Genomic DNA, 13,331 nt, shown 5'->3' with positions numbered 1-13,331 from the left:
GCAAATTGGTTAAATGTGTATCAATAGACTATGCTGAAACAGTTGGTGGTGATATTGCAAAAGATGAAAACATTAAATTACAATATTCCGTAGAATCTCTATAAACGTTTAACACCATCTGGTCTTCCACCGGCCAAATTACTGTTGAAAGAAGGACGTAAGGTAATGTTATTGTGTAATTTATGTATGAGTGATGGGCTATGCAATAGGAAAAGATTAGTTGTATTCAAAATTGGTTGAACAATTTCTGACATGTAAAATTTTAACAGGCGACAAGAAAGGTAATGTAATACATCTTCCGTGGATAACATTAGACACCCAAGGAGATCTTGATATGCCATTCGTATTAAAACGTTTACAGTTTCCCGTTAGAATAGCTTTTGCTATGACAATTAATAAATCACAGGGACAAACATTCAAAAAAGTCGGTTTATTTATTAGAGAGAAAGAAACGATATTCACTCACAGGCAGTTATACGTTGCATTGTCACGATGTAACTCCAAACACAGAATCAAAATTCAATACGATAGTGACAAAAAGTTAATTCCAAATACTGTTTTACTGAAGTTTTATAATAAAAGTGTAAGTTAAAAAGTATTTGCGTGTTCATTTTAAAGCCAAACAGAACAAAAACGTATAACACAACGAATACTTCTAACGCAACATGAAACAAAATTTTCTTTCAATTTATTACATTTTACTATGAATAATTACTCACTGTAATGTAAAATATTTAGGTCTATTATGTATATGTAACAATTCTCATGAAAATAACATATGCGAGCAGCGGAGCAGTGAAATGGCTAGTGTAGAAGAAGAATGTTCTCCTCAGCACCATGTATTTTGTGTGTTTAGTAAATTAGAATCTTTATAATAACTATTTTGTAACTTGCCAGTGAGAGACGCTTTGGCTTATGAACTAACAAAAATATGTTATTCCAGGGTTCAGGAGAAATAGTGTCCAGATGAATAAAATGTAAGCTGTTTCTTGTTTTTCCCTTTCTCAGAGTGAATGTTTCAGGGACAAGGTCACAAGGCTGCAGAAAGTACATGTGGTTTATGCAAAGGCGTCTCTCCTGTGCTTAGCTTCCAAAACACAGATAATGCTTAGCTCAACAGACATATTGTTTAACTTTACTGTTTTGATAAGGATGTTCTTTCTGTCTTATTAATCATGAGATGCTGAAGTATAAAAAACCCCTCCTGGCTTTTGATCAGGGTTCAATTGAGCTTTGCGGCAATAAGTTATACTCTTTTGAATCTCTACTTACTGTGACTCCAAATTAATAAACAGGAGAATTTAGAAATATTATCTGTCTGCTTTTCAGTGTGCCTTTTTCGTCCACACTAGCGAGTAGCGCCGGCCTGGGGCAGAGCCCCCTTGTTCTTCTAAAAAAGCATCAAGTTTAGTTTTGAAAATCTTACTGTCTACCACGCTGCTTGGTAGCTTATTCCAAGTGTCTATGGTCCTCTGTGTAAAGAAAAACTTCCTAATGTTTGTGCGAAATTTACCCTTAACAAGTTTACAACTGTGTACTCATGACGTTGATGAACTCATTTTAAAATAACACTTCAATTATGTCACGTCTTAATCTTCTTTTGCTTAAACTGAAAAGGCTCAGCTCTTTTAATCTTTCTTCATAACTCCTCCCCTGTAGCCCTAGAGTCAACCTAGTCGCTCATCTTTTCTAGCACTGCTATGTCCTTTTTGTAGCCTGGAGAACAAAACTGCACACCGTACTCCAGATGAGGCCTTACCAGTGTGTTATAAAGCTTGAGCATAAACTCCTTGGATGTGTACTCTTCACATTGTGCTATATAATCTAACATTCTGTTTGGCTTCTTAATGGCTTTTGAACACTATTGGGAAGATGATAGTGTAGAGTCCACTGCAACTCCTAAATCCTTTTCATAATTTGTGCTCTTGACTTTCAAACCTCCCATTGTGTATTCAAACCTAACATTTTTACTTCGTAAGTGTAATACTATACATTTAATTACATTAAATTTCATCTGCCACAAATCTGCCCAAGCTTGTATGCTGTCCAAGTGCTTCTGTAATGATTTAATGGACTCCAAATTATCAGCCAATCCACCTATCTTGGTATCATTTGAAAACTAAACCAGCTTGTTACTTCTAGCTTGTTACTTATATCTCCATCTAAATTATTTATATACATTAAAAACAGCAGCAGCCCTAGCAATGACCCCTGTGGAACACCATTTTTAACATCCTTAACAGCCAATTCTGATAAGGTACCTCGCACCATCACCCTCTGCTTCCTGTGTCTGAGCCAATTCTGCACCCTTCTAAAAACATCACCCTAAACTCCAACTTCATTTAGTTTAATGCCCAAACTCTCATGTTGCACCTTATCAAATGCTTCCTGAAAGTCAAGATAAATAATATCATATGCTCCACTTTTATCATAACCTTTTATTGCTAGAATTCCAGCCTGTTAGTAAAACACAACCTCCCTTTTTTGAACCTATGCTGACTGTTCAGAAAAACTCCTGTACTTACTATGTGTGGCTCAATCGTTATCCTTAATAATTCCTTCCATTAATTTTCCTGTGATTCATGTTAAGCTTACTGGCCTATAGTTGCTTGGATCTGTCCAGTCACCCTTTTTATATAACGGGATAATATTTGCCATTTTCCAGTCTTTTTGAATCTTCCCAGTGTGCAGTGACTTCCTAAAAATATATGTCAAGGGTTTATATATGTACTTGTTGACCTCAAGAGTAAGTATTATCTGATCCTGGTGATTTGATTTGTTTGATTTCAGCCTATTTAATTAAGCAGTACCTCTTCCTCTACAATTTCCAAATCCTTCAGTACATCCTTATTAATCCTGTTAACCACTGGGAGGTTATCCACTTCCTCACTTGTGAAGACCTCAGAAAAATGCAAGTTTAGAACAAATGCAAGTTTACTGCTAAAATACTGAAAGAATCTCTTAGGGTCATCTTTCACTTTATGAGCTATATTCCTCTCCAGCTGTGTTTTAGCCTCCCTAATATCCTTCCTAATGGTTGCCCTCATGTTCTCATATGCCCTATGATTCACTTTGGACTTATTAGTCTTATATGCCTTATAAAGTTTTTTTTTTCCTTTGCAGCTTTTTTAACTCTTTATTAACCCCACTGTTGAGGTATTTTATTAATTTCCTTTTAATTCCAAATTTAGGTATATAACTGTCCTGCATTACATGTAAAAGATTTTTAAACCTGTTCTACTGCTATTTGATTGTCTCCACAGTTAAAACGTTATCCCAGTCTATCCTCCTTAGACTTTGCCACATCTGCTCAAAATTTGCCCTACCAAAGTTAAACTTTTCAGTCAATAATTTTAGTCTTTGCATACACACTCTTACAAAACACTGAGAACTGTAATATATTAAGGTCAATTGTCCCTAGTGGTTCAATCACCTCTACACCCTTAATTCTATCTTGATTATTACAAAATACTAAATCCACAGAGGCTTCACCCCACGTTGGTGCTTTAACATACTGTGTTAAAAAAATAGTCACTGATTACTTCTAATATCACTTCTGATTCAGGATGAGAAGATTATTAATTTCTAAAATCAATAAATGAATGCTTGCTTGGAATTAATTAAAAGGTGATTCTACAAAGTAGGATAAATAAAAAGGTCTACTTTTTTAACACTCAGGGAATTAAGTGTGATCCAATGTAAGAGTAATTCTAGTTGCTGTAGCTGGAGGTCTTGCAGTAACAAAGCCAAGAGAGATAAAGCATAATTACTGTACCTATGCTTCAAATCTGTGTATTCTTTACATAGAATATACCTGTACATTTATTTAGTTATATGCTATTGTGTAACAGAACATATTAGGCAGGTTACAGTTAGATAATTAATATCTATAGCATTTCTGATAAATAAATACTTTAGCATTATATTAGTCTGAAAGCAGTGATTCATACAATAATTTAATAATTTAATAAAATGTATTTTTAATGTAATTAAATTGCATGTTATTTAATCTATTCTGTCCCATTTTTCTAGCAGGGTTTAACAGAAGTTACCCAGTTATCCACTTTCTAACCCATCAACCAGTTCAGGGTCATGAGGATCTTACGCCTATTCAGATAGGATTGGACACAAGGCGAGAACACCCATACCTGATTGTATTCAACCTATTTTTAATCTCAGTCAATGTATAAAGGAAAAAAAACAGATGGATGGCAAAATGTGTACATTCCAGGAGCAGTAACCACTATATTACCCTTATGATAATCAGTTCTCTGTTCTCTAATTTTCAAATGAAACCTTTAGTAGATTATCTTTACCATTTTAAAGAGTCTCATAATTTTATTTTGTGTTTGTGCATCTTTATTACCTGTGTCTGGATTTAGACAGGTACAGCTTGAACTCAGCAGGCAGTTCATCCTCTGAATAAAGTCTGTCTGAGAAATAAACCCTTCTTATTCGGCAATTTGCATGTATCTGCAGAATTGGATGAATAAAAACAAGGTTCAATAAATGAATAGACAGATGGACATCAGCAAATACAGGAAATTCAGTTTTTAAAGACTAAAAGAATATTTCAAGTAGAATTGAAGTTAGAGATTGTGATGGATTGCCGGCTTCTTATTCCGGCCCTCACCCCCAGGCCGCCAGGAGGAGCTCTCCCAACAGCATGGACGTGCCCCGAGTTCCAGCAGGGCCTCATGGACTATGTAGTTTTTATGCACAGCCCTGCTGGATACCTTGGGGGCCACCGGGAGTCGCTGTAGGGGGGCTCGTGGACTCTTATGTGCCCTATAACCCGGGAGTACGTCATGGTCACATGACAGGAAGAAAGGACGTGCTCCCGGGTTGAAGAAAAGGACTGTTTACCCTGGCCCAGAAGCAATAAGGACTTGTGGGTTTTGGACAGGAACCACTTCCGGGTCAGGGGATATAAAAGGACTCTGGGAAAGCCCAGACATTGAGCTGAGCTGGGAGGTAGGTTGGCGAAGTGTCTGGGCGAGGAGGAAAGAGTATTGTATTGTGATTAGTGATTTATATGAGTAGTGTGGAGTGGAGGGTGCTTTGTGCATGTGATTGTACAATAAAGAAGAATTGTACTTTTACCTGGTGTTTGGAGTGGTACCTGAGGGTCCGAGAGGTGGACAAAAGCCTTAACTGCTACAAGATATATACAGTAATATAAATCAGTAAAAAATGCATCCTGGCAGAATAGCAATGAACATTAATCCCATAATAATTATTGATAAAATGACAGCAACTGATGTCTTAAAAGTAATGTATAATGGCAGTTAGAAGAACAACATTTTAAACCACAAAGTAACTTAGCTGCCTTTGTAAACTGAGAGCCAACTACACCTGAACACGATGGGTCTCAATATACTTTGTCCTGAATGTCTGCCATGTGAAGTCAGGCAGATTGAACTGTATGTAGTTCCATCCTTCATCTAATCTTAAAGGCAATGTGCAGCTGAAGGTTTTGATTCTCGTGGTACTCTGAAAGTTACTGGCACGGAAACGCCTACGCATGTCTTTGTCATCTACAACCTGCAGAGCACAACAGTAAAGGTATTTAATTAGACACATAATCAAATATATAGCAGTATTACACAGATAATAACTTGTTAAGCTGTGTTTAAAAGCAGTCTCTATCATGTTCTAATCTCTCAAGCAACATGAGATATACACATAACTAGAACAGCAATATTTATTTGACAAAACATTGCAACAATGTGCATCCCATTAAGAATAAATGGAAACAACTACCTTGTGGATTCTTAATCATACCTTATATGTAAAAGAATATAGTATATGACATGTAAATCATATTCTCATGACACATTTCTCCTGTTGAGACAGATTTATTACAGCAAAACTATATACAAATATCCAGTACATCATCACATTATACATTTTTACAATCATGAATTCTTACTCATTTTATACAGTTTTATTTATACCTCATTTAAACAAGCTTACATTATGAACGTAGTTACTTACATCTGCTCAGTAAGTGTTTAAAGATGGTGTAAAAGGAATAGACTCGACACACTTAAAAAGGTTTGGGGCAGCCACCCATATATTATTCCTGGCTGCAAAAGGTTCTTTAAATTGTAGAGAGATGTTCTCAGTATGGAGTCCAAAACAGAACTGTTGAGAGTTTGTAAAGACGGCAGCTTTAAGGGATCAGACAGGAAGTGACGTAAGGGAACCGGAAGTGATGTTCTTTGGATGCCGGAACTGGAAGTGAAATCATCTGCTCTGAATCTGTGACATGGCCCCCTCCCCCGTCAGCCCAGACCCATCGGGTCTGAGGTACCTGTTCGAAAAGTCGTTGCATTGAGAAAGGGCATTGGCATTGGCTTGCAGTGCATCACGGTGATAAACGACAGAATACTTATAAGGTTGTAGATCTAAAAACCACCTCGTGACCGTGGATTGGACTCCCTATGCAAGGCCAGCCACTGTAATGGCGCATGGTCTGTCACAAGAGTGAATTCACGCCCCAAGATGTAATATCTCAGCTGAGTAATCACCCATTCAATAGCCAAAGCTTCCTGCTCCACTGCCGTATACCTGGTTTCACGATCCAGAAGTTTCCAGCTCAGGTACTTAATGGGGTGTTCAATTCCATCAACACTTTGACTCAGCACGGCTCCAAAACCTGTGTCCGAAGAGTCCATCTGGAGGATGAAAGGTATAGAAAAATCAGGCGCTTTCAATATAGGAGCTGACGTAAGGGCCATTTTCAGGTCACTGAATGCAGCCTCTGATGTCTCATCCCATACCACGTGATTAGGTCTCCCCTTCTTTGTGAGGTTTGTCAAGGGCATTGCTCTCTCAGAAAACCGGGGTATAAACAGGCGATAGTAACCCGCTAAGCCTAGAAAGTCCTGAACCTGCTTCTTGTTTATCGGATGGGGCCAATTCAAAATGGCATCTATTTTAGAACACTGTGGTCTCACCATACCCCGGCCCACTAGATAGCCTAAATATTTGGCTTCGACTAACCCAAAGTAGCATTTATTTGGATTAATACGAAGACCAGCTTTTGCTAATGACCGCAATACAGCTCGAAACTGCTGTAAGTGTTCCTCCCAGGTGCTGGAATAGATGACGTCGTCATTCAAGTAGGCAGGACTATATGAATTACGAGAACAGAAAACTTTGTCCACCAGACGTTGAAATGTCGCAGGTGCCCCATGCAGTCCAAATGGGAGAACACGATACTGCCAGTGCCCGCTAGGGGTCCTAATCGCTGTCTTTTCCTTCGCAGTGTCCGTTAAGGGAACCTGCCAGTACCTGTTAGTCATATGTAATGTAGTCAAGAATTTGCCGTTAATTAGCCGTTCAAGGAGGTTGTCCACTCACGGCATCAGATAGGCATCGAATTGGGAGACTTGGTTAAGCCGACGAAAGTCATTGCAGAACCTTCAACTTCCATCAGGCTTACTGACCATGACAATAGGACTGGACCAGGGACTATAACTTTCCTCAATCACACAAAGGTCCAGCATTCGTCTGATCTCCAGCTCCACTTCAGCATTTTTTGCCTCGGGAATTCTGTACGGGCATTCTCGGACTATAACCCCAGGTTTTGTCACAATGTTATCCGCAACCAGGGAGGTCCACCCTGGATTTTCACTTACTACCTCAGGGATAGACAGGATAACTACTTCGAGCTCCTGTTGTTGTTGGCGAGTCAGATTATCTCCAAAATTAAGGTGTAATTTATGAGCAAAGAGAGAGTGGGGCTGTCCAGAGGAGGGCTCGAAATCCCTGTCCTTCCATGGTTTCAGCAAATTGACATGATAAATCCGCTCACTGGGACGACGATTTGGTTGTTTCACCAAATAATCGACCAGTCCCTTCCTCTCCTTAATTTCATAGGGGCCTTGCCAATGAGCCAGTAATTTGGAATGTGAGGTAGGAACTAAGACCATGACTCGATCTCCTGGGCGGAACTCCCAAAGAGACGTACCACGGTTATAGCATCAGACCTGGGCTGCTTGCACCTTTTCCATGTGCGTTTTCAGTATTGGTCTAATCTTCTCAAATCTATTGTGTAATAATTGCACGATATATTCCAATATATTTGTTGACGGGAGGGCCTCTTCCTCCCAGCCTTCTTTTAAAATGTCTCATATGCCCCGGGGTTGTCTTCCATATAGTAATTTAAAGGGTGAAAACCCAGTGGCTTGTGGGACTTCCCGATATGCAAAAAGGATGAGGGGGAGGAGCTGATCCCAGTTCCTTTTGTCTTCGTTGACTACCTTACGTAACATTTGTTTAAGAGTTTGATTGAACATCTCGACAAGACCATCGGTTTGAGGATGATATACCAAGGTTTTTAAATGTTTTATTTGAAGTAGCTTGGCAGTCTCCCTGAACGTCTGCAAGGTAAAAGACGTCCCTTGATCCGTCAGGATTTCTTTAGGGATGCCACTCACGCAAAGACCCCTACTAATTCCCGTGCGATAGGTTTTAAAGTAGCTGAGCGCAGCGGAACAGCTTCCGGAAACCGGGTAGCATAATCTATCAGGACCATTATATATTTATGACCTCTGGCTGAGGGTTCTAGGGATCCTACCATGTCGCCCCCAATAAGCTCAAAAGGGACATCTATTAAGGGTAATGGAACTAGAGGAGCATGGTCCCTCCTAGGAATCTGCCTCAACTGACACTCCGGACAGGAAGTACAAAAGCGGCGGACCTCCTCATTAATCCTGGGCCAAAAGAATTGGAGCTTAATCTGTTCAAGTGTTCTTTCGGGTCCCAAATGGGCTCCCAGGAAATGGGTATGTGCTAGTTCACAGACTTGTCACCGGTAAGTCCGTGATATTAACAACAGCGACCTTATCTCTCCCTCATGTTCTGCCAACCTGGTACAATAGGTCATTATTTAACACAAAGTGAGGACCTTGTGGCATCAGATGTAATGTGCGTTGGCCATCTATCAGAATGACTGCATTCTTTGCAAACTTAAGGGAGTCGTCATTCCATTGCTCCCTTTTAAATGAAGCTGGGGTCTGCCTGAATTGAAACTGCAGGCATGTGATGGGATCGGATTTGACCTCAAGGGGCGGGGTTTCATCCCGAGTCGACTCAGCGTTTGTTGATGACGTATCTGGCTGAGACAGGACGTCCTGGGTGTTTCCACGTCATCACCAGAGGCAGAACTCTGCTTCCCAGCTGGCTGTGTACACGTTGTGGAAGAATTTGAGGGCGCTGGTTCCGCGTCCATGGCTAGATCTAGCGATCTTGGGGAAGAAGCGTTTGTGTTACCGCTTTTATTGTCTACCCAATCTCTGCCTAATATCACGGGGAAGGGAGGATTATTCATCCCCGCCACTGTCAACTTTTTTAATATGCCGTCCTGGCATATATAACAGTTAGCGGATCTATAGTACTGGACATCCCCATGAATGCAGGTTTTAGTTTTTAACCACTGTCGCGGTAACACCAGATGTCGAGCAACAACAGCCAAATATTACTTGTCGAAGCCAAATATTACTACAAATAAAGTTATAGCCTTAATTCCATTAACTAGCACTTCCCCCGTATGTGAAAAGGCCAGAGGGTTAGCGAGCGCACACCGTGCCTCCCCCCATATCACTCTGTAGACCCCTTCGTCACTTTGCAGAGCCAGCCAACGCGTCCCAGGTTCCACTTGAGTACGCTTCGCATTGAAGCATTGAGACTCTATGTTAGGGACACAAATATGCCCAGGTTCACACGGGTTCTCATACTCCCAAGCCAGTTTCTGCTCTGAGGTGTTCTATTGTCTTGGCTAGAGAGAGACAATATCAGTATAGCCCAAGGCTGGCTGGGTGATTTTTCCAGGAAGGGCACGGAACAACAAAGCGCAGGCCACCTGCTCTGCTATTTGATGGCTCGATTTTTTATGTGGTTGTAGCCAACTAACCACCTTAGCCCATGAAGCCATTGCCTGGTTTTTCGCTGCTTTAGCAGGTTTATATGTCCAGGCCATTAGGTTTTTCACCTGCCAGCCTGGGCTTCTCCCACCTTTATAACAATGTGGGATATTTGGGATATTTAGGGGCAGTCCCCATACTCAGGAGACCATAACAAGTCCCCAATGTGTTCCCAGACGCACCAGGCTCTATCCTGTGGGTCCTGTTTCTACTTTTCCTCGGACCTTTAACAGGATGATGGGTTAAAGCTGGGGTAGGCAACGTCGGTCCTGGAGTGCCACAGTATGTGCAGGTTTTTGTTCCAACCCAGTTCCTTAACGAGAACTCAATTATTGCTGATGAAGCACATATTGCTTAAGTGACATTTTAATGCTTCATTTTAGTGATCTCGCTTGTTAAGGTTCTCCAACCTTAATTGCTTATTTCAATCTTAAACTGCTGCATTCAGTGTTTTAATTGCTCCTTATTAGCAATAAGATGTAAAAGACAAAGCAGCCAGCAGTTCTCCAGCTAGCTTTTTTCCAATTACATCTGTGTGTGTTCATCATGCACTGTTTGATTTAATAAAACACTTAATATAAAAATGTGGCAGACTGAAAATGATCTGTTTTAGGCTTCAAATCATTTGGATGATATCCTTGGAAAGGAAAAAAAATCTACGATATAAGAGCCTTACATTGCACAGACTAACAAGCCATAAAATTAAATAAGGTCTGAGATTGGCAATGATTGGTTTCTAATTAAGCAATTGGGTTGGAATGAAAACCTGTAGCCACTGCGGCTCACCAGGACCGACATTGCCTACCCCTGTTTTACATCTTATTGCTAATAAGGAGCAATTAAAACACTGAATGCAGCAGATTGAAATAAGCAATTAAGGTTGGAGAACCTTAACAAGCGAGACCACTAAAATGAAGCATTAAAATGTCACTTAAGCAATATGTGCTTCATCAGCAATAATTGAGTTCTCGTTAAGGAACTGGGTTGGAACAAAAACCTGCACGTACTGTGGCACTCCAGGACCGACGTTGCCTACCCCTGGGTTAAAGCATACTCAAGCTTTCCCTGACACGCCCCAACCGACCCCCACTCGGCGATTCGGGAGCGGTACTTACCCTTCTGACTTTTCTTTGGTTGTGTATAGTATGTCAAGTCTTTGTTTTGGTCTGACTTCCATTCTCTCCAGGAGGTCATCATCCTGCTGACTACGCCATTGAAAAAGGAATAGACTCGACACACTTAAAAAATATTTGGGGCAGCCACCCGTATATTATTCCTGGCTGCAAAAGGTTCTTTAAATAGTACAGAGATGTTCTCAGTATGGAGTCCAAAAAAGAACCGTCGAGGGCTTGTAAAAATGGCAGCTTTAAGGGATCAGGCAGGAACTGACATAAGGGGACCGGAAGTGATGTTCTTCAGATGTCAGATTGGGTGCCGGAAGTGGTATTCTTCTGGGTGCCGCAACCAGAAGTGATATTCTTCTGGGCACCAGAACTAGAAGTGATGTCATCTGCTGTGAGTCAGACAGGTTTTCCCGCAGCTGGTCAGTAGAGTTAACAGGAGAAGGTTTAGTGCACCCCGCCACCCCCTGCCCGGCGTGTAATTACCTTTGCTTGGTCCATACAACGTCCTCCTAGTCGCACGTGTGTGACAATGGTTTCATTTTTCTTTTAGACCTACTTGATATAGTTAATTCCTCATTATTCTTCTTTATTTTAGATAGTTGTGCCACAGAATCACTGACAGACTCATCACAGGGCTCCAGACTGAGACTAAAATGATGGCAAATGTGACCAAAAATAGATTAGTGATTATCATTTCTACTTAGATCGCCAGTGGCAAATGAAACCATTATAATTAGTTTAAATTTTCATTGAAACAGATGCAAAAGGCCTTTTTATTATTATTGACATTAATATATGTGTCAATGTTGGGGGTGGTGGTCGGTGGGTTCCTCCTTGGAGATCCATATTTATAATAAATCTCATATAAATATATCTAATATAATATCTAATATAAATCTCAACTGCCCTTGTACTAAAGCCTGTGGACCACCATCACCCTCTGCCTCCTGTCTTTTAGCCAATTCTGCATCTATCTACATACTACACCCTGCACTCCCACTTGTTTTAGTTTGATGTCCAACCTCTCATGTGGTACCTTATCAAATGCTTTCAAGACAAATAACAGCATATGCTCAACTTTGATCTTATCCTTTTGTGACTTCCTCAGAGAATTCCAGCATGTTGGTAAAATATGACCTCCCTCATCTGAACCCATGCTGACCGTTCAGTAAAACTCCTGTTCTTGCCATGTGCTGCCCAATCTTGTCCTTAATAATTCCTTCTACTAATTTACCTGTGATGCATGTCAAGCTAACTGGCCTATAGTTACTTATATCTGCCCAATCACTCTTTTTATATAATGGGAAAATATTTGCCTTTTCCCGGTCCTTCAGATTTTTCCCAGTGCACAATGACTTTCTAAAACTATGAATCAAAGATTTATATATTTACTCAGTAACTTCCTTAAGCACTTGAGGATAAATATTATCTGGTCCTGGTAATTTGTTTGATTTCAGCCCCATTTAATCTGCAATCTTTAATTCTCCCTCTATTTCCAAATCACTCAACACCTCCTTAATAGTCTCTATTAACGCTGGGAGGTTATCTATTTCCTTATACTGTACATGCAGAAAATCTGATGTTTCATTATCTGTATTTTTTAATTCCCCTTTACCACTCATGATACACTTCAGCTCCTACTTGACTGTTCTTCTACTCAAATACTAAAATAATCTCTTTGGTCATTGTTTGCCTTATCTGCAATATTATCTCTGACTTTTAACTTCACTAATATCCTTCTTGATGGTTGCCACACACCCTAGGATTCACATTGGAGTTATTAGTTTTATATTCCTTATACAGCTATTTTTTTCTTTGTAGCTTCTTTTCATCTCTTTTATATCCTTACCTACCCACTGGATTTTTTTTTAAATTTACCACTAATTCTGATTCTTGAATTGTACCTGTCCTTAATTATATGTAAAATGTTTTTAAACCTGCTCCAGTGTTCCTCAGCTATCTCCACACTTTAGACTTTGTGCATATATTCAAAATTTGCCTGACCAAAGTTAAGCTTAACAGTTTGTCTTTGCATCCATGCTCCACCAAAACACTGATAACTGTATTATATTATGGTCACCTCTACACCCTCAATTCTCTCCGGGTTATTACAAAAAATGAAATCTAGACAGACTTTCCCCTGTATTGGTGCTTTAACATACTGTGGTAAAAAAGACAAAAACTCCTGCTCTGGTAATAATAAAAATAATACATTTTATTTATATAGCGCCTTTCCCATGCTCAAGGCACTTACAGAATATAATAAAGAACGGCA

At 39.9% G+C, this 13,331-nt stretch overlaps 1 protein-coding gene across 1 annotated transcript in view; it reads right to left on the bottom strand.

The window, feature by feature from the left end:
- Positions 1–13,331, bottom strand: part of LOC114657213 (cilia- and flagella-associated protein 20-like) — an 85,905-nt gene that overhangs the window by 18,524 nt on the left and 54,050 nt on the right. The window contains exons 3-4 of the mRNA XM_028808951.2: positions 5,356–5,544; positions 4,367–4,473 (exon numbers count right to left, since the gene is read on the bottom strand). Coding sequence (XP_028664784.1) covers positions 4,367–4,473; positions 5,356–5,544 — 296 coding nt within the window. The remainder of the gene's footprint in view (positions 1–4,366; positions 4,474–5,355; positions 5,545–13,331) is intronic.

The sequence above is a fragment of the Erpetoichthys calabaricus genome, chromosome 9 (assembly GCF_900747795.2).
Source record: "Erpetoichthys calabaricus chromosome 9, fErpCal1.3, whole genome shotgun sequence".
NCBI lineage: Eukaryota > Metazoa > Chordata > Cladistia > Polypteriformes > Polypteridae > Erpetoichthys > Erpetoichthys calabaricus.
This window is presented reverse-complemented; position numbering and strand designations above follow the sequence as displayed.